The sequence below is a fragment of the Lolium rigidum genome, chromosome 1 (assembly GCF_022539505.1).
Source record: "Lolium rigidum isolate FL_2022 chromosome 1, APGP_CSIRO_Lrig_0.1, whole genome shotgun sequence".
In the NCBI taxonomy this organism is placed as follows: Eukaryota; Viridiplantae; Streptophyta; class Magnoliopsida; order Poales; family Poaceae; genus Lolium; species Lolium rigidum.
In genome coordinates this window covers 51,141,483-51,164,034 of record NC_061508.1, presented here as the reverse complement: position 1 = coordinate 51,164,034, position 22,552 = coordinate 51,141,483, and the positions used below count along the sequence as shown (strand labels likewise).

General features: G+C 44.8%; 1 protein-coding gene across 1 annotated transcript; it reads right to left on the bottom strand.

The window, feature by feature from the left end:
- Window positions 1-3,419: 3,419 nt before the first annotated feature.
- LOC124672822 (gibberellin-regulated protein 5-like) lies at window positions 3,420-3,929 on the bottom strand. Its single transcript, XM_047208992.1, has 3 exons — window positions 3,870-3,929; window positions 3,700-3,760; window positions 3,420-3,602 (listed from the first exon to the last, which is right to left on the bottom strand). Exons 1-3 carry the CDS (start codon window positions 3,927-3,929, stop codon window positions 3,421-3,423), a joined length of 303 nt encoding a protein of 100 aa, XP_047064948.1. The 3' UTR covers window position 3,420.
- Between the last annotated feature and the right edge of the window lie 18,623 nt (window positions 3,930-22,552).

The window sequence follows — 22,552 nt, the reverse complement described above, 5'->3', positions numbered from 1 at the left end:
TTACTCTTACTCAGCATTTGTGAATATTGGCTGGAAAGAAATATTGTCTTGAGAAACACTCAATTCCACCATGGTAAAAAAAATAGCAATGAAGCAAATGAATCAAAGCCAACTCAATGTCTATTTACTAAACATTTACAGATAATGTGATGTCAAAGATGTGGTACTGAGAACAGGCATGGAAAGGGGATAACTCGCAAAAATTCTATATGAATGTGAAGACTGCACTATAATATCAATGATCGCATTTCTGCCATAGTGTCGAGTGTTTTAGCATTATCAACTTGGCATAGACATTTTTTCAAATACCTTGGATGCAGAAGGATTGCTGATGGCTGGGACATACAACTCTTCAATAGTTAGCAGGGGCCTATGCAATATTGGAAGTAGTCAAAATCATGATGATTCAGGAAAATCCTGAACAAAAGCACACATAAGTTAACTTAACTCCTCACAAGTGGTGGAGGAGATCTGAAGATGGCTGTTAGGGAGCTTGACATGAGCACGGGAGAGGAGATAAAAGTGATATCGATGGCTTTTGTACTTGATCTATCCGCGAACGAGCGCGTACAATGGACGCAAAAGAGGATCCAATCGTTGACAAGAATGGCCTGCGGCGGCCGCTGCCGCACGTGCACGCCAAGGTGCTCGAGCTGCCGCACCCGGTGGAGGTAGAGAAGTGGGTCGCACCCGGCACCCCGCCGCCACCGGGCCAGCGGCTTCCCTAGGAGGCGGCGCAGCAACTTAAGCAGTTGGTCGAGGTGCTCGTCGTCGGTGGCGCCGCCACCATCGTAACGGGCGGTGCTGGCGGAACCAGATCCTCTGACGTAGAGTCAACTACTGCAGAGGCACGTTGATCATTCTCGATCGTTCATTCGCATCACAGGGCAATACGTCCAACCTAGAAACATAGCGCACATCCGACCCAAAGCCCAATTCAATACAGAAAGGGCGTGAGAAGAGAGAAAACGGACACGTGATTATCCATCTCCAACGGGGCACGCAAACACACGTGGAACGACTCTTTGCGACCGCGCAATCAAAAATACGTCTAGAATCAGACCTCATCAGTAAGATCATGCCGGTGTGATTCTATACATAGTAATCGGACCGTCCACGGAGACGCAAATGAACGCATATTTGCGCCTTAGATGCGTCTCGGCGGACGTTGTGGTGTCTTGCCTAGTGTCCGCATGCTTTCCCCATGGGCCCGCATGACAGCGACCGGTTTCGAGGGTATTGCTTTCGCGATCATCGCTTCCGCGGTCTTCACTTCTGCGTCTATGCCGCAGCCTTCGCCATAAATGGCGCTGCTTCCTCTTCTACAGTAGGACTGGCGGGTGAAGGCTGGGCTTCTGCGCTGCCATCAATGGCATCATGTCCCACGCGCGCCCGGCCTTTAATAGGCGACGGACATCGTCCCTGCCATTGCCCACACCACCGACACCTCCGCTTCCACCCTCACCACCGCGCGCTGCCGCATCACCATGGGAAAGAAGAAACACGACTCCGAGGCGAGACCGAGGAGGATCCGAGGAGGGTGGCGGGCTTCCTCAGCGACCGAGACTTCTCGTTTGAGCGTCCACCGCCACCTCATCATCGAACGCGACAGCCACCGGCGCCTCCACAGGACGACGACGCAGTCCTTTATGCCGCCTGCGTTTTCCACGACTAGCAGGCTGCCATGGCGGAAGGACGGAAGTTCAACTTCCCACCGCCTCGACATCCGTCGTTCAGCCCCTGAGGTGCTCCACCTCCTCCACCGGCGTTCAACCCGTGGGATGCTCATGCTCCATCTCCACCTCCACCATCGGCGGCACCGGCGGCAACAACGTATGTTCCGCCGGTTGCCAACTGGCCGTGGCAGATACCGAATTTTGGCCGAGGCAAACGGACGCGCGTGGATAATTTGGGCGTTCGTTTTCCGTTGCCCCGTTGGAGATGCCCTAAAGAAAGAAACTGCGCGAGAAAATGGGATCAGAACATGGAGCGGGCATGTTGCTTTGTCCTCGTCATTTGCAGGTAAATTCTCAGGGTATCTCCAACGGGACAGGAGTCTTTTTTATATCTCAAATAGAGCGTTGTCTTTCATCTTCTATTTGCTGAACTGGGCTTTTGGGCTGGACGTGGACTCTGTTGCCAGAGGTTGGACGTGTTGCCGTGCGATGCAAATAAACGATCGAGAATGATCAACGTCCCTCTGCAGTAGTAGGCTAGTAGGCACTACATCAGAGGATCTGGTTCCGTGCTGGCGGCGGCGGGACCTGTTCTAGGGATGGGAGGAGATCAGGATGGGTCGCCCTTCTCTTTTTCGGTGGGTATTCTAACCTGAATCGGTACTTCCTTTATTAAGAGCATTTTACCTACTTTTGAATTAGACTAGATACCCTATTTTCTTTTTTTTAAATAGACTAGATACAAACTAAAGTGGGTGAACCTACATAATAAAAATACACTAAATACAAACTAAAATAAGTGAACCAAAGAAAATGTTCCAATATCTTACATATGCAAACGGAGAGAGTAGTATAGATAGATAGATATATAGATAGACAGATAGGTAGATTTATATCTTAATAATTGTTGCTATTGTTGTTTCGGCCAAGCATAAATAATGTGTGCTAGTCTAGATAAAGTTGTGATACTTAGGAGAGTGGCTTTTTAGATCTTCTGTTTATATACTTCCTTTATTTTAAAATGCATTTCTGATACATTTAGAAATGTAAAAAAAATCAAATGTAAAATTCATGTGTACATCTTTACATGCTGCATCGCATGTTTTTTTAATAAAAAGTCGACTTATCGTCAGACCGTGCAAAAAGACAAAATTTGGTGATAAAAATAAGCCTTTTGTGAGACATGTTTTGTTTTTTACATCGAACACAAAAAATATCATTTCTTTGCGAAAATGTACAAACACATAAAGATTGTCGAGATGTACATACGATTTTTTTATTTTATTTTTGACAATTAGAAATATGTTTTCTTAGTGCAGGGAGCATATGAACCTGGAAGCCGGATTGAATTTCCTGATACTTATTTCGATACAAAAAGAGTAGTACTTCTGAAACAAAGAAAAAGAAAGAGTAAAATACACAGTGTATACTCGAACTTTACCACGGGGTTCAATTATGTCACCATACTCAAAGAATACAGCTATTACCGCAGGGAGTAAAAATGAAGGCAACTCAGATGTGAATCTCAAACGTTTCGAGTGCTAATTCCGAATGATTCGCAAAAAAAAAAGTGCTAATTCCGAATCACCGTAGGCCGACACACGCACGCACGCAGCTTATCATACCCAGATCTAGCTAACAAACATCGAATCCAACCCAGGAGCAGAATGACAGATCGAGGAGATCGAGCTAGTTGTGATGCGTCGAGCACAGAGGCTCGTACCCGGCCAGCAGGGAGAATAATCTAGGGGCACTTGGGTCCTCCCTCCTTGGTCTTCCAGTTGTTGTAGCAGGGGCAGGCGGCCTTGTTGCCGTAGAGTCCCGGCGGCACGCAGAGGCACACCGCGCAGCACTTGTTGCAGTAGGTGAGGCACGCCTTCTTGTACTGCGTCCCCGAGCACCTCGACGAGCACTTGGAGGAGCACTCTGCACGCACATGCGCCCCGAGAGAAACATCAGTTAAAGAAAGACCAAGATTGGCTTTAGTTTCGAACGAGCTAGTAAGTTGGGGAGTGAGCTTTACGCCATGGCTTGAGGTTGCCGCCGCCGCCGCCGCCTCCTCCTCGTCCTCCTGCCATCACCTCCTGCATTGCGTTTCCGCGGCGAGAAGAGCGCGATCAGTGAATGTTCGTGCATTGTGATGGCATGGCTGAGGGCTGGAGCCTGGAGGTGTGAGGAGTGAAGTGAGGTTACCGCTGGGAAGGCGACGGCAAGGAGGAGGATCGCCAGGAGGAGGAAGGAGATCCTGGCCATGGCTGCTGCTGTCGCTTGCTTCTCTTCGATCTCTCCGTGCTTGGGTAGATTGGAGGAGTGTGAATTGTGGACTTGAGATCTTTTGGCTGGATCGGCTGCGTTATATGTAGGGCAGGATAGGGCAGGATGGGCGACTGGGCCGGCAGCGAGCCAGTGAGCGAGAGAGGGGGTGGTGGGCGGTGGGGAAGGTGAGCAGTTATTACGGCAGCGTTACTGTGGAGAGGACAGCAGGCATGTGGTGCGCCAGTGGGTGCTCAAACAATGGTGACGAGCCATGGAGGCGTTGCCGACTTGTTGCGGTGCGCATTGTGCCTGTTGGGTTCACGAACGGAGAACGGTGGACTCGTCGCAGACCAAATTGCTGAGCGTTCCCAGGGCGGAATTGCTTCACGTACGACTACTGGTAGAAAAATGGCCTTTGGTCGCGGTTGGCAACTGCCATTAGTCGCGGTTGCGCAACCGCGACCAATTAGGCGCGACTAAAGGCCCGTCCACGTGGGCGGCAGGCGAGCGCCAGGGCGGAGGACCTTTAGTCGCGGTTCTTCTGGCCAACCGCGACTAAAGGCCTCCGCAGGGTTTAGGGTTTAGCCCCCCTCCCCTAAATCTGGTTTCTTTTTAATTTGTATTGTTTTATTTCTTTTGGGTTTTAATTTTGAAGGAGTTTCACATATTCTACCGTACTACATACATGCATATGAATGTACAATTTCAAACAAATTTGAAATTAGAACCAAAAAGAATTCAAGAGGAATATACAATATATATTCGATATCGGATGACCATATACAATTTTGAACAAGTTTCCATACATATTTAGTGCATATAAATTTCTACGTCCTCTACATAGTGTTCTCCTCTAGGATCGATGACTTCCCTCGCGAACCATCCAGCTAGTTCCTCTTGAAGTGGTCGGAAGCGAGCTTCTGGAGCAAGCGTCGTCCGGAGGTTATTCCTCCTGATGTTGTTCTCAGACGGCTGCCGCTCAGTGGTGTATCTCCGGATCCTCTCACAAACATAGTATCCACATAGATTGGTCCCCGGTGGCTGAATATCCCCGGTCGCAGCCTTTGCCCTTTTAAAATGTAGCTCTTTTTTGAATTCATCGACCTTTTGATCTACGAACCGTCTCCAAACCCTACGAGGCAAGGAAAATTAAATGAACAAGAGAGTTATTAGTTACTTGATATTAGGAAATGATGAACGAAATAGGCCGATCGATATAGAGCGCAAACGAATGAAACTAGTTACTTTTGCATCATTTTTCTCATGTCGGCCCAAAGCTTTGGATCCATATTCAGAGAGTCGTGGACGAGAACTGTGGAGTTCTGAATTTGAATTACTAGCGAGAATCCGGTGGAACCTGCGGACACGATACATGCACGATCATGCATAACTCATCGATTAGCCACATACCATGCATGGAGTAAACAAAAGAGAATGTGCTCAAGACAGAAACACTCACCCAAAATGGTAAGGAAATAGAATATCACTTTTGAGTTCCTGTTTTATAAGAAACCGCCACAGGTCATCCTCCACGTCTTTGGGGTGGTGTTCTAACACATATGAATTAACGATTTGTGGGTCAATGAACCCAACATCATGGGTGCGCCTTATTCGCATTTCCCGCTTCTTCATTCTGCATAATATCGTACACAACAAGATAGTTAGGACAATATATATATTTATAGTGCAGGCAATGAACGAGATGGGGTAGAAATTAATAAATCACTTACAGAACATAGCAACTGATGATAGATTTGTCGAGCTCGCGCAGATTGAACAGCTGGAACAATTCACTCCGATGAATTGTTATATAGTAATGTTTGAAGTGATGCTCAGGTCTAACTTCCGCATAAATATATTCTCTGGCGTTTTTAAGTTTTATGTAACCCTTGTACCAATTTAGCAGACCTTTCATTTGTCGAGGTAGATCCTCTTCCTGCGCAGGCTCGACGAGAGGACCATTCGGCACATATGTAAATACTACGTCCTTCATTGCCACCTCATCAAGGCCTAACGCTGCACGAAGAGTCAGACCTAAGTCTGCCGCTTGTTCTTTGGCTCTCGCTACAGTCAATCCATGTGCTGCCGTAGCTGCTATGACATCAGGGGCATCGTCCGGACCTGCGGCTTTCACTATGAGCGGGGCGATCGACTGTTTACTTTGTTCCCCGAGCTGGGCAACTTGTTTCCCCCCGACCGCGAGTGCTTGACTACGAAGTTCACGTTCATAGTCGTCGGGCAGATTCTTCGCGGCCTGGGACGGTGTGTTCAAAAATGACTTAGCCCAGCTCTTTTCCTTCTCAGAAAATACTTGCTTGGGCTCGGGCTTTCTTTTCTTCTTGCAGTCCGCCTGCCATTTCTCATGCTGAGCAGCCACGGCCGCTGCATTTTGCTCCACACTAAGTTCCCAAGGCCTCGGGGTGAGAGGCTTTAGTGATGGCTCTGGTATCTTTGTGGTTGCAGGTACATAAGGCTCCGGGTTAATTACCCAAGACTGCCTCTGCTTCTTCGCCGGAGGTGGATTGGGGGCTGGCGTCTGATCACCCGCCGGACGAGGACTGGGGGCGGCGTGCGCTACCCGCCGGAGGTGAATTGGGGGCGGCGTCGGCTAACGTGAAGGAGGTGTAGGTGAACCACCACCACCGCCGCCGCCGCCACCACCGCCGGAGGGGGTGGACTTGTTCGCCTTGGCGCCTCGCCCGGAAACTTGATAAACTTCTTTTGCCATAGAATGAGCCGGCGCTTGACATCTCCAAGTCTTCTCGCCCCTTCAGGTGTAGCAATGTCAATGTCCAGGTCCTCAAACCCTTGGACTATGTCCTCCACCGTGACACGAGCATAGCCATCTACAATGGGGTTGTTGTGGTGGAGTGCTCCAGGTAAAACATGGTAAAGCACTGGCGATGGCTACCTTCATGGACATGTTCCCGATAGGATAATACAGATGACATTCTTTCATCTCCTTTATATCGTCCACGGGGTAGCGAGGAGGCTCCGGTGCAGTAATTTCGACCACCGGAGGCTCCGGTGCGGTAATTTCGATCGTCGGTGCACCAGCCGGTGGGGCCTCCGTGGAAGCCACGCTGCTTCTTCTCTGCTGCTGGCTTCCGAGATCCATTGGATGATCTTCATGCTCGCGCCCGAGATGCATCTCTTTCGGCTACTAGTACACTCACGGTTTTCTTCATCACATCCATTTCCGATGCCAACCGCGCCACAACATCCGCATCCCGATCCATCTTTCTCTTACGGCTTCGTAACCGTACGGGTCATCGTTACGGGGAACCCTATTTTCCACGGAATGTGCCCCATGCCTCGTACACGTCCTCCGTGTTCAGGATTCCCGAGGGCTTTCGTCAGCGCGTCGTTCTCTCTGTTGAACTTGATCTTCCCCTCTTGAGCATCCCTCATTGCCTCAATAAGCTTTTCGGTGGGTTTAATTATTTTGCCCCGGTAAACACACTCTCCTGTCTCCGGGTTCAGCGATCCCCCATGCCCGTACCACCATCTTTTGGCCCTTGGGTCCCATCCCTCCGTACCGGACGGATTCCTCGCGCCCTCGGCTCGTTCTCCATCTTCTCCCACCTAGGCTCCCAAAGGCGATACCCTCCTGGCCCCATAATATGATTGTACTCCTTCTTAGCCGCATTTTCCTTATTTTTTTCGATAGTTCAAGGAACTGCTCCGATTTCTTTTGCTTCACAAATTCTGGCCAATCATGTTTCAGTTTCTCATATTGTCCTTTGAAATCCGGAGTCTTGTTCTGGTTGACATAGTCACGGGCTAGATTTTGCTTGAATTTCCGGAATGCACTGGCCATGTTTCCAAGAGCGAACTGTTTGAGTAGCTTCCTCCTCTTCTTGTTTTCCGCAATCTTGTTACCCTCCTCATCCAATTTGTGGTATTCCGGAGGTAGGACGACATGTTGCGAAGCTTTTGCAAGCAATCTTTTTTTGTTCTCTTGTCGACAAAAGTGAAACCAAGACGTGCCTTCTTTGGCTCATTCCACTCTGGACGGTGATCGAGACGTTGTCTCTAACAACGGCTCCGCATTGGTTGATAAACTTGGTGGCGTTCTTCTCGGGCTCCGGCGGCTTGCCGGTTGCACTGTCGACAACCTCGATGGTATATATTTCTCCTTGTTTCAGCGTCTTGGTTGCGCCACGCTTTGACGACGTACTCGATTGTTTCGATGATCCGGCCGAGGGCTAAAATAAGAAAGAGAGTCGCGCGCGTTAGTACACACATATTTATTCAAATCGGTTAGTTTGTATCACCGAGAGGCTCAATGTATATATATACCTCGACGCCGGAGGTGGTTGCTACTTCCAATTGAAGATCGTCGTTTATCGACGTTTCTTCGGCATCATCTTGCTGACGGCGCCCTTCATCTTCACCGTCAAGGTTCAGATAAGAAGAGATATCATCTTCTTCATCTTGTCCGGTCGGCACATATGGAATATCGCCGTTTATGATGCCGAACATATGGTCTTCAGCGTCCAGATCATAGTTGTCCAGAATCGGGTCAGCTCTATCGTCCGCCATATGTCAGTCCTGAAAACATGTAGTAAAAACAAATTAATTGTAGTAAAAACAAATTAATTGTGACCGAGAGGGCGGTGGCGAAAGGGGGACGCAGTGACCGCGCGCGTGACCGAGAGACCGGTGGCGGTGACCGAGAGGGCGGTGGCGGTGCCGAGGACACATAACCCTCGCCGCCCCTTCTCGGTCCCAAAATAAAATAATTCTTGTTAATGAAGTTAAAAAAATTGTTAAGTTAAAATTTTGTTAAGTCTAAATTTTGTTAAGTTAAAATTTTGTTAAGTCTAAATTTTGTTAAGTAAAATTTTTCTTAAGTCAAAATTTTGTTAAGTAAATTTTTTGTTAAGTTAAATTTTTGTTATGTCAAAATTTTGTTAAGTCAAGATTTTGTTAATTAAGTATACAAAATTTTGTTAGTATACAAAATTTTAGTTACAAAATTTTGTTAAGTCAAGATCTTGTTAAGTATATATACAAAATTTTGTTAGTATACAAAATTTTAGTTACAAATTTTTGTTAAATATACAAAATTTAGTTACAAATTTTTGTTAAGTATACAAAATTTTAGTTACAAATTATCAAGTTTTACTTTTTTTTGTTAATTTACCGTTTTTGTTAAACTAATTAACTAGTTAAAATTAAAAAGAACAAAAAAAAACACAAAAAAAGAAAAAAATCCGGTCCGACCCTCTCTCTCTGGCGCGCGGGCGGCGTCTGGCGCGCGGCGGCGGCGCGTCTGGCGGCACGGCGGCGCGTGCGGAGGCGCGTGCGGGAGGCGCGTAGGGCGGCGTCCGGCGGCGGTGGGGAAGAACACTCGGCGTCGGCGGCTGCGCGCGCGACAGTACACGTAACGGAGGGGCGCGGCGACGTACGGGAGATGGCGGCGACGGCGAGAGTGCGGCGGCGACGGCGTCTGCGGCGACGGCGAGGCGCGGCAGCCTGTCGGCGCGATCGGCAGAGACGACGGAGGCGAGACGGTTCGCGCGAAGAAGACGATGTGGAGAGGCGACGGTTCGGGCAAAGTATTTATAGCCCCCCCCCCTTTAGTCGCGGTTGGGGAGGCGACCCGCGACTAAAGGGCACCCATTAGTCGCGGTTGGCCAGACTAACCGCGACTAAAGGCTTTTTTGGCCGGGTTTTTCGTTCCCGCGCGAACAGACCTTTAGTCGCGGTTGGCGAGGCCAACCGCGACTAAAGGTATTTTTCAAATTACTTTTTTGTTTTTCAAAATGTTAACAGAAAAACTCAGAAAAATAAAACTAATTCATTTCAAAATCATAAAATACAAATAATATATCAAAAAATTCAGAAAAATAAAACTAGCTCAATTCAAAATGTTAAAAATACAAATAATATATCAATAAATTCAGAACAATAAAACTAATTCATTTCAAAATCATAAAATACAAATAATATATCAAAAAATTCAGAAAAATAAAACTAATTCAATTCAAAAGTTAAAAATACAAATAATATATCAATAAATTCGGAAAAATAAAACTAATTCATTTCAAAATCATAAAATACAAATAATAAATCAAAAAATTCAGAAAAACAAAACTAATTCAATTCAAAATGTTAAAAATACAAATAATATATCAATAAATTCAGAAAAATAAAAATAATTTATTTCAAAATCATAAAATACAAATAATATATCAAAAAATTCAGAAAAACAAAACTAATTCAATTCAAAATGTTAAAAATACAAATAATATATCAAAAAACTCAGAAAAATAAAACTAATTCATTTCCCGCCACTTTCTTCCCGCCAGTTCTTTCCCGCCTCTTTCTTCCCGCCACTTTCTTCCCGCCAGTTCTTTCCCGCCTCTTTCTTCCCGCCACTTTCTTCCCGCCTCTTTCTTCCCGCCACTTTCTTCCCGCCTCCTGTCTTCCCGCTCCCATTTTTCCCGCCATTTGTCACTACATATATGTAGCCCGGCTTGGCCAGCATTATAATCTCTACAATCTCTCATCAATCTCTCATGGCTTCCACTGCACCCACTCTAACCTACCAGCAGGTGGAGGAGCTTTGCGCCTCGAACTACCCTTGCCCACCGGGCTACCGCGTTCCCGCCGGCTGGAGCCTAAGCGCCGGCGGCGTGCCGGTCCCTCCCGTCCCTCAGGGTGCTGCGCGCCGGGCGGCCATCACGAACCACTACTACCTCGACCTCACACCGGAGCGGCGGATGAATCCCCGCCGGCATCCCGATAACCAGCATACTTGGGACGCCTTCTTCATCAATCGGCGTGAGAGGGCGCTCGCCGAGTATGAGGAGGACGGTCCGCCTCCCGGGAACTTCCACGAGGCCGGCCGTCGGCTATGGTGGTACGACCGGACTCGCGGAGCGTCATGGACTACATCACGGCCGGCGATATCCCCCGCCTGCGCTACCCTCAGTTCGAGCCACGAGCGCCGCCCGACGACAGCGACGACAGCACCGACGACGACGGCGGCAACCTAGAAGGCGATGACTACCATTACAACGGCGGCGGCTATGAAGACTACGAGTATGCATATTATACGCCTAGGCAGGAGTATGACTAAATCACTCCAAATTTCATGTATCATCAGTGCTATCTCGAATCAATCGAATCATTCGAAAATGGACACGAAAACACATCACGGATAATATAATTCACGTGATCCATTCAACAAAGTTTGGTACAATAAATTATTACACATCATTTCTTCCCTTGTGTCCCCGCTTGCTTACGATTGGGCCGTATCCATGGAGCATCCTCATCATTTAACTTAATGCTTGGGTCGGTGTTCACCTTGAAGGGCGGAATTTCACCAAACATATTATAATCTTCTGACATGTCTGTCTTGTCCTCCACTCCCACGATATTTCTTTTCCCTGAAAGAACAATGTGGCGCTTTGGATCATCGCATGATGTACTGATCGTTTTCTTATCTTTCCGTTTCCTCGGTTTGCTACTCATGTCCTTCAGATAGAAAACCTGAGCGACATCTTTCGCTAGGACGAATGGTTCGTCAAGGTAACCAAGATTGTTGAAATCCACCATTGTCATTCCGTATTGCTGGTCCACCTTTACCCCACCTCCTGTTAGCTTGAACCATTTGCACGGAACAAAGGGACCTTGAAGGAGGGTCCATAGTCAAGTTCCCATATCTCCTCTATGTAACCATAATATGTGACCTTTTGCCCATTCTCGGTTGCTCGCATCAAAGCGGACACCACTGTTTTGGTTGGTGCTCTTTTTATCTTGGGCGATCGTGTAAAATGTATTCCCATTTATCTCGTACCCTTGGAAAGTCGTTATAGTCGAAGATGGTGTCTTGGCCAACATGTACAGCTGATCTACAACAGCATTGTCACTCATTAAATGTTTTCTCAACCAACTGCCGAAAGTCTCCATGTGGGCCTTCCTAATCCATGATTCAGGCTTCCCCGGGTTGTCCGAGCGTAAAATATTCTTGTGTTTCTCAAAGTACGGAGCCACCAAGCTGGAATTGGTCGAAGCGTGTGGTGTGCTTCGGTCGGAGAATGGCCGTCCATACATATCGTTGATTTCCTTCCGATCGTGCCTTTTCCACTTAGTCTCCCCTCGTGCCGCGATCGAGGAAGACCAATCGGCTTAAGGTCGGGAACAAAGTCAACACAAAACTCAATTACCTCCTCATTTCCATAGCCCTTGGCGATGCTTCCTTCTGGCCTAGCACGGTTACGAACATATTTCTTTAATATTCCCATGAACCTCTCGAAGGGGAACATATTGTATAGAAATACAGGACCGAGAATGGAAATCTCTTCGACTAGGTGAACCAGGAGGTGCGTCATAATGTTGAAGAAGGATGGCGGGAACACCAACTCGAAACTGACAAGACATTGGACCACATCGTTACGTAACCGTGGTAGAACTTCGGATTGATTACCTTCGAGAGATTGCATTGAGGAATGCACATAGCTTCACAATGGCTACTCGAACATTTTCCGGCAGGAGCCCCCTCAAAGCAATCGGAAGCAATTGCGTCATAATCACGTGGCGGTCGTGAGACTTCAGGTTTTGGAACTTTTTCTCCGCCATGTTTATTATTCCCTTTATATTGGACGAGAATCCGGACGGGACCTTCATACTGCTCGGGCATTCAAAAAAGATGACCTTCTCTTCTTTGGTCGGAGCGTAGGCTGGCACGACCTTGAAACCATTCCGGATGCCGGTTATCGTGGTCTTTCAAACGTTGCTGGTCCTGCCGTGCTTCCTTTGTATCATTTGTCTTCCCATACACGCCCAAGAAGCTTAGGAGGTTCACGCAAATATTCTTCGTAACGTGCATCACGTCGATTGCGGAGCGGACTTCTAGGACTTTCCAATATTCTAGCTCCCAGAATATAGATTTCTTCTTCCACATGGGTGCGTGCCCGTCAGCTCCCTTCGGAATTGATTGTCCGCCGGGACCCTTTCCAAAGATGACTTTCAAATCCTTGACCATATCAAATACCTCAGCACCAGTGCGTTCCGCAGGCTTCGGCCGGTGATCTGCCTTGCCGTTGTAATGCTTGCCTCCCTTTTTTACTGGATGATTTTTCGGAAGAAATCGATGATGCCCAAGGTACACGTTCTTCTTACAATTTGGCAAATGTACACTGTCAGTCTCATGTAAGCAGTGCGAGCATGCATTGTATCCCTTATTTGACTGTCTACGAAAGGTTACTAAGAGCAGGCCAATCGTTGATGGTTACGAAAAGCAACGCTCGTAGGTCAAATTCCTCTTCTTTGTGCTCATCCCACACACGGACACCGGGTCTTCCCCACAGCTGTAAAAGTTCATCAACTAATGGCCTTAGGTACACATCGATGTCGTTGCCGGGTTGCTTCGGACCTTGGATGAGCACCGGCATCATAATGAACTTCCGCTTCATGCACAACCAAGGAGGAAGGTTGTAGATGCATAGAGTCACGGGCCAGGTGCTATGGCTGGAGCTCTGCTCGCCAAAAGGATTCATGCCATCTGTACTTAGACCAAATCTTATGTTCCTTGCGTCAGCTGCAAAATCTTTAAACTCTCTGTCGATCTTTGATACGTCTCCAACGTATCGATAATTTCTTATGTTCCATGCTACTTTATTGATGATACCTACATGTTTTATGCACATTATATGTCGTATTTACGCATTTTCTGGAACTAACCTATTAACAAGATGCCGAAGAGCCGATTGCTCGTTTTTTGTTGTTTTTGGTTTCGAAATCCTAGTAACGAAATATTCTCGGAATTGGACGAAATCACCGCCCGGGGTCCTATTTTTGCACGGAGCTTCCGGAAGACCGAAGGGGAGTCGAAGTGGGGCCACGAGGTGGCCGGGGGATAGGGCGGCGCGGCCCGGGCCACGGCCGCGCCACCCTGCCCCCGGGCCCCTCGTGCCGCCTCTTGACCTGCCCTTTCGCCTACTTATAGCCTCCGTCGCGAAACCCCCGATGCCGAGAGCCACGATACGGAAAACCTTCCGGAGACGCCGCCGCCGCGAATCCCATCTCGGGGGATTCAGGAGATCGCCTCCGGCACCCCTGCCGGAGAGGGGATTCATCTCCCGGAGGACTCTACACCGCCATGGTCGCCTCCGGAGTGATGAGTGAGTAGTTCACCCCTGGACTATGGGTCCATAGCGGTAGCTAGATGGTCGTCTTCTCCTAATTGTGCTTCATTGTTGGATCTTGTGAGCTGCCTAACATGATCAAGATCATCTATCCGTAATACTATATGTTGTGTTTGTCGGGATCCGATGGATAGAGAATACTATGTTATGGTGATTATCAATCTATTGTTTATGTGTTGTTTATGATCTTGCATGCTCTCCGTTATTAGTAGAGGCTCGGCCAAGTTTTTGCTCTTAACTCCAAGAGGGAGTATTTATGCTCGATAGTGGGTTCATGCCTTCATTGACACCTGGGACGAGTGACGGAAAGTTCTAAGGTTGTGATGTGTCTGTTGCCACTAGGGATAAAACATTGATTCTATGTCTAAGGATGTAGTTGTCGATTACATTACGCACCATACTTAATGCAATTGTCTGTTGCTTTGCAACTTAATACTGAATGGGGTTCGGATGATAACTCGAAGGTGGACTTTTTAGGCATAGATGCAGTTGGATGGCGGTCTATGTACTTTGTCGTAATGCCCGGATTAAATCTCACTATATTTATCATATCATGTACATGCATTGTTATGCCCTTCTCTATTTGTCAATTGCCCGACTGTAATTTGTTCACCCAACATGATTTTATCTTATGGGAGAGACACCTCTAGTGAACTGTGGACCCCGGTCCTATTCTTTACATCGCATACAATCTCATCGCAATACTTGTTTTACTGTTTTCTTGCAAACAATCATCTTCCACACAATACGGTTAATCCTTTCTTACAGCAAGCCGGTGAGATTGACAACCTCACTGTTTCGTTGGGACAAAGTACTTGGGTTGTGTTGTGCAGGTTTGATGACCCACAAGTATAGGGGGTGTATCGTAGTACTTTCGATAAATAGGAGTGTCGAACCCAACGAGGAGCAGAAGGTGTTGACAAGCAGTTTCGATGAAGGATTCACTGTAAATGCTCACAGACAAGTATTCGGGGGTTTTGATATTGCGGATAAATAAAGTACGAGTAAATAAAATGCGAGAGAAATAATTGCAGCGAGTGGCCCAATCCTTTTTAGCACAAAGGACAAGCCGGTTTGTTTACTTATAATGACCAAACGTTCTCGAGGACACACGGGGATTTTAGTCTAGTGCTTTCGCTACATACGGTTGATTAATCTTCATTGTTTTGATAAGTGTTGTGTGGGTGAACCTATGCTAATGCACCGCCCTTCCTAGGACTAATACATACTTGTGATTATACCCCTTGCAAGCATCCGCAACTACAAGAAAGTAATTAAGATAAATCTAACCACAGCCTTAAACTGCGAGATCCTGCGATCCCTCCTGCATCGATATACTAACGGGGGCTTAGGTTTCGTCACTCCGGCAACCCCGCAATTAGCAACCGAATACAAGATGCACTCCCCTAGGCCCATAAATGGTGAAGTGTCGTGTAGTCGACGTTCACACGACACCACTAGAAGAATGACACCACAACTTAAATATCATAACATTGAATATTACTCAACCATAATTCACTACTAGCATTTAGACTTCACCCATGTCCTCAAGAACTAAACGAACTACTCACGAGACATCATATGGAATACAATCAGAGGTGATATGATGATGAATAACAATCTGAACATAAACCTTGGTTCAATGGTTTCACTCAATAGCATCTACAACAAGTATAGAATAACACCGGGAGAGTCTCCCCTATCAAACAATCAAGATTTAACCCGAATTGCTACAGCGATGACGAGGTGCAGCGGTGGTGATGGCGGTGTAGATGGTGGAGATGATGATGATGATGATGGAGATGATGTCCCGCTCGATGACGATGGCGATGGCGTCGATTTCCCCCTCCGGGAGGGAATTTCCCCGGCGGATTCCCGCCCGCGCGAGAGCTCTTTTCTCTCTGGTGTTCTCCGCCCCGCAGAGGCGGCTGTAACCCTTCGTGAGGATCCCTCTGTGGCTTAGGTCTTCGGGACGAAGGAGTACGCGAAGAAAAGGAGGCGAAAAGGGTCGTGGGCCCCCCAGAGCATAGGGTGGCGCGGCCAGGCCTTGGGCCGCGCCGCCCTATGGTCTGGGCCCACTGTGGCCCCTCTCTTCTTCCCCTTCTGGCTCCCTCCGTCATCTGGAAAAATAGGAATTTACGTGAAATTCCCTTCCACGATTGATCTTCCGAAATATTGCGTTCTGACGGTGCTTTTTCCAGCAGAATCCTGGCTCCGGTGCTTGATCCTCCAATGATGATGAAACATGCAAAATAGATGAAATAACATAAGTATTGTGTCCCAATATGAAATATATCAATGAATAACAGCAAATTATGATACAAAATAGTGATGCAAATTGGGCGTATCAACTCCCCCCAAGCTTAGACCTCGCTTGTCCCCAAGCGAAACTGAGCTCGATAAACAAGACCACATGTTTATGGAGTGAAGAGTCGATAAATAAAATACGGACAAGAAGCATCATATTCATTCACACAAGACATTCTAGTAAACAACTTCCTCATATAACTCATCTCGAAATAAGTAAAGAGAAATCACAAGTAAAGGTGCATAAGAAATCATAATTGGTGATGGCAAACTTTGTTCTTGGTCAGAGAACTACTAACGGATTGTACTTTTAAGCAAAGCTTTCATATTAGAATTTATAGCTGAGCCTTCATATTTAAGCATGACAATCTCTTCATAATCATTGATAACTTCAAAGTCATATTCATTCGAGATAAAATTGGTACTAAACAAGAAAGTATAAAAGACATGATTAACTCGAATCATAGCATAAATGATTGGTTCACAACAACTCAATTGCTTGCTTGAGATAGAGGGAAATAGGTTTACTGACTCAACATAAAAGTAAAAGACAGGCCCTTCGCAGAGGGAAGCAGGGATTAAATCATGTGCTAGAGCTTTTCAAGTTTTGAAATCATATAAAGAGAATAAAAGTAGGATTTTAAGAGGTGTTTGTTGTTGTCAACGAATGGTAGCGGGCACTCTAACCCCCTTGCCAGACAAACTCTCGAAGAGCGGCTCCCATTTTATTTTTGTTTTTGGGTGGCACTCCTTCCAACCTTTCTTTCACAAACCATGGCTAACCGAATCCTCGGGTGCCTGCCAACAATCTCATACCATGAAGGAGTGCCCTTTTATTTTAGTTTTATTATGTTGACACTCCTCCCCACCTTTGCTTTCTCAAGCCATGGCTAACCGAATCCTTCGGGTGCCGTCCAACAATCACAAACCATGGAGGAGTGTCTATTTTGATTAATTAATTTGGGACTGGGAATCCCGTTGCCAGCTCTTTTTGCAAAATTATTGGATAAGCGGATGTGCCGCTAATCCATTGGTGAAAGTTGCCCAACAAGATTGAAAGATAAAACACCACATACTTCCTCATGAGCTATTAAACATTGACACAAATAAGGAGTAGTATAGTTTGAATTATTTAAAGGTAGCACATGAAGTATTTACTTGGAATGGCAGAAAATACCATGTAGTAGGTAGATATGGTGGACACAAATGGCAAAGGTTTGGTTTAAGGTTATGGATGTATGAGAAGCATTCCCTCTCGATACAGGTCTTTGGCTAGCAAGGTTTGATAGCAAGCATAAAGTTGAGGGAAACAAACAAATATACATATGATAGAAACAATCATGCATCTTTCTCATAAGCACAAGCAATTTTAACTTTAGAATACTAAGCATAGAGATAATAGTAATATATCTAATTGTATTTCTCTCTTTTATTAAACATCAAGATGTTGTTGCTATTGACCAATGCTAAGTTTGCCAAAACCAAATAGATTTACTTAATGCTCCCAAAGTGATATTAATACTCATGTCAAGAGTAATCATATAATAGAGATTGCAAACTAAAATAAGGTGTGCAAAAAGTAAATGATAAGACTTCTCATTAATATTCCATAACGATAACTCACACCAACGGATACATAGATAACTAACTAAGAGAGATACTTCCACATTGCATACTATTCCATATGATAACTTCCCTACTCATGATATGACGCTACTTGATAGTAAAAGATAAAGGTAGTGGTGATGTGATACCGCGGCACTCCCCAAGCTTGGAACAAACCAAGGGGATGCCAATACCGATGATGAATTACTCCTTCGGTGATGATGGTGAATCTTTGTCGTCATCAGACTTCCATGGAAGAGGCCCTCCATCAACAAAAGACATCTTGGTCTCCGGAAACCTGAAACTAGCAGCATGACTTATGCGCTTAAACTTGTTTTCATACTCACAGTTCTGATTATGGACATCATAGAGTTGAGCTTGGAGTTTGTTGGTGGTGTCGTGAAGTGAGGAGATATCGTCCCACAGCTTTGCGGTCTCCCTCTTGTGTCCATCAATGAGTTCAGACACAATCTTGTGAAAGATATCCACTTCACGCTCAGCCATCTTCTTGTAGTTGAAAACCTCTTGTTCCAGCTTCTCCATCCTGTCTTCCAAGCTCCCTTCTCCCTTAGGACCCTGGACATCTTTGATCCGCAACTCTCCATCCACGAGCTGCAACTCTTTGGGGTGCATCTTCAGCCTCGTTCATGTACGGGTTGACGACGTCCTCAAAGAAGCCGTCCTTCCGAGTTCCCGATGAGGACATGGTGGATCTAGATCCGAAGCAAATCCTGCGTAAAACAGCTCGAAACAAAACACGACGAGAAAACGATATTACGGACCTCCGAGGGTCCGGGGGATTATATAGCAAATATTTTTACGACAAAAGGAAGATTCCAGGTCGAAAACGAGTCGGAAGGGGGCAACGAGGCGGCCAGACCATAGGTCGGCGCGGCCAAGGTGGGGCCCGCGCCGGCCTATGGTGGCACGCCCTCGTGCGTCTTTTCCACTCCGTTTCGATTCCGTAATTTTTCATATTTTCTAAAAACAGCGAGAAATAATGTTCGGAAAGGTAAACGCGGACTTTTTATTACTCGTACCGTTACCTATTCAAAGTCGAGTTCGGCGGATCGTCAATTTGTCCTTTGATGAAAGCCTCCGGTGTTTCCACTTGAATAATATCAACATCAACATTATAAGAATCACCCGAGATATAATGCTTGAGTCTTTGTCCATTCACCACTTGTGTGGCATTGCCTTGGAGAGAGCTAATTTTAATTGCTCCCGAACGATACACCTCCTCAACAACATATGGTCCTTCCCACTTCGAGAGTAATTTCCCTGCAAAGAATCTGAGACGAGACCGATACAATAGAACTTGATCTCCAACATTAAATTCTCTTTTGATGATCCTTCTATCATGCCATTTCTTAACTTTTTCTTTAAAGAGTGTAGCATTTTCATAAGCTTCATTTCTCCATTCATCTAGAGAACTTAATTGCAACAACCTCTTATTACCTAGCTAATTTAGGGTCTTTATTTAGTTCTCTAACAGACCCAATAAGCTTTGTGCTCTAGTTCTAGAGGTAAATGACAAGCTTTTCCATAAACCATTTTATAAGGTGACATTCCCATAGGATTTTTATAAGCAGTTCTATAAGCCCATAGTGCTTCTTTCAATTTGCTAGGCCAATTCTTTCTAGATTTATTAACGAGTCTTACCTAAAATAGCTTTAATCTCTCTATTTGATAATTCTACTTGACCACTAGTTTGAGGGTGATAAGCGAAGCAATTCTATGATTAATACCATACTTAGCAAGAGTTTTTCTAAAACCTCCATGAATAAAATGAGAACCTCCATCAGTCATAATATATCTAGGTACTCCAAATCTAGGAAATATAATATCTACAAGCATTTTTATAGAGGTCTCACCATCAGCACTTTTTGTAGGTATAGCTTCTACCCATTTAGTAACATAATCAACAGCGACAAGTATATGAGTGTTACCGTCGGAAGAAGGGAAAGGACCCATGAAGTCGAATCCCCAACAATCGAATGGTTCAATAACAAGAGTATAATTCATAGGCATCTCATTGCGTCCGGAGATATTACCAACTCTTTGACATTCATCACAAGATAAAATAAATTTCCTTGCATCTTTGAAGAGTGTTGGCCAATAAAAACCTGATTGTAGAACCTTTTGCGCGGTTCTATCTCCAGCCGTGATGTCCTCCATAAACACTTCCATGACATTTATTCAATATCTCCTCGTTGTTCATATTCGGGAACACATCTTCGCATAATACCATCCACTCCTTCTTTATATAAGTGTGGGTCATCCCAAAAATAATGCCTCAAGTCATAAAAGAATTTCCTCCTTTGCTGAGCTGAAAAGGTTGGAGGCAAATACTTCGAAACAATAAAGTTAGCATAATCTCGCATACCAAGGGCTCTCTCGCGAGCTCACCTTTATTACAGCCAATTGTTCATTTGGAAAACTATCATTAACAGGAACAGGATCATAAGCAATATTTTCCAATCTAGACAGATTATCGACAACAGGATTATCAAGCACCTTTCCTATCTATAATATGTAAATCAAATTCTTGCAACGAAGTACCCATCTAATAAGCCTTGGCTTAGCATCTTTCTTTGTCATAAGGTATCTAATTGCAAGCATGATCAGTATGAATTGTAACTTTCGAATCAACAATATAAGGTCTAAACTTATCACAAGCAAAGACTACAGACTAACAATTCCTTTTCGGTTGTAGCATAATTTCTTTGAGCAGCATCAAGAGTCTTACTAGCGTAATGAATAACATTTAATTTTTTATCTACCCGCTGTCCAAGAACAGCGCCTACAGCAAAATCACTAGCATCACACATAATTTCAAAAGGCAAATTCCAATCAGGAGGTTCAACTACAGGAGCAGGTTGTTAAGGCTTTCTTTAGAGTTTCAAAAGCTTCTTTACAATCATCATCAAAAACAAAAGGTACATCTTTTTGAAGAAGATTAGTAAGAGGCTTTGAAATTTTAGAAAAATCTTTAATAAATCTCCTATAAAACCCAAGCATGACCAAGAACACTACGAATACCTTTAACATCCCTCGGATAGGGCATCTTCTCAATTGCTTCAACTTTAGCTCTATCAACTTCAATACCTCTCTCGTAAATTTTATGTCCCAATACAATTCCTTCATTAACCATAAAGTGGCATTTCTCCCAATTAAGAACAAGGTTAGTTTCTTCACATCTCTCGCAAAACTTTATCAAGGTTTCGCAGGCAATTATCAAAAGAATTTCCATAGACAGTAAAAATCATCCATGAACACCTCTACAATACTTTCGCAAAAACCATGAAAAATAGCAGACATGCATCTTTGAAAAGTAGCAGGAGCATTACATAAACCAAAAGGCATACGCCTATAAGCATAAGTTCCATAAGGACAAGTAAAAGTGGTTTTCTCTTGATCTTTAGCTTTAACAGCAATTTGTGAAAACCCAGAATAACCATCAAGGAAGCAAAAATGAGTATTTTTAGACAACCTCTCTAACATTTGATCAATAAAGGGTAAAGGGTAATGATCTTTCTTGGTAACTTTATTAACTTTTCGAAAATCAATGCACATTCTATAACCTACAACTATTCTTTGAGGAATAAGCTCATCATTATCATTAGGCACAACAGTCATTCCTCCCTTCTTAGGAACACAATGAACAGGACTAACCCATCTACTATCAGCAATAGGATATATAATACCAGACTTCAAGGAGTTTTAATACCTCGTTTCTTACCACTTCCTTCATCTTCGGAATTAGACGACGTTGATGTTCAACAACGAGCTTTGCGTCTTCTTCCATATTAATAGCATGTTGGCAAATAGAAGGAGAAATCCCTTTCAAATCATCAAGAGTATAGCCAATAGCTCCTCGGTGTTTCTTCAATATTTCCAATAACCTTTCTTCCTCAATCTCTCGAAAGCTTAGAACTAATAATAACAGGATATATTTTCTTATCATCAATATGAGCATATTTAAGATTATCGAGTAAAGGCTTTAAATCAAAAACAGGATCTTCCTTTGGTGGCGGTGTTGTACCCAAATCTTCCACCGGTAAATCATGCTTGAGAATAGGTTGGCGACGAAAAATTTCCTCAAGCTCATCTCTTTCTTTCCTAAAAGCTTCACTTTCACTATTCTCCAAATGTTGCTGCAAAGGATTATTAGGAACAAGAACAATAGATGCACACTGCTCCATTTTAAAATCATTACTCGGGCAAGTCGGTTTTATAAGGAGTTTTGGTAAATTTAGAAAAGTTAAATTCATAAGGTTCACCAAGCAAATCTAGTCAAAATTTTCTCTTTCTTACAATCTATAATAGCTCCACAAGTATTTAGAAAAGGTCTACCAAAAATGATAGGACAATGATCACTAGCGACAGAGAACCAAGTACCAAAAAGTCAGCGAGGATATTTAATCTTACCACATAGAACTTCCACATCTCGAACAATACCAATTGGAGAAATAGTTTCTCTATTAGCCGGATGAATAACCACATCAATATCTTCAAGTTCACAAGAACCAATTTCGTGCATAA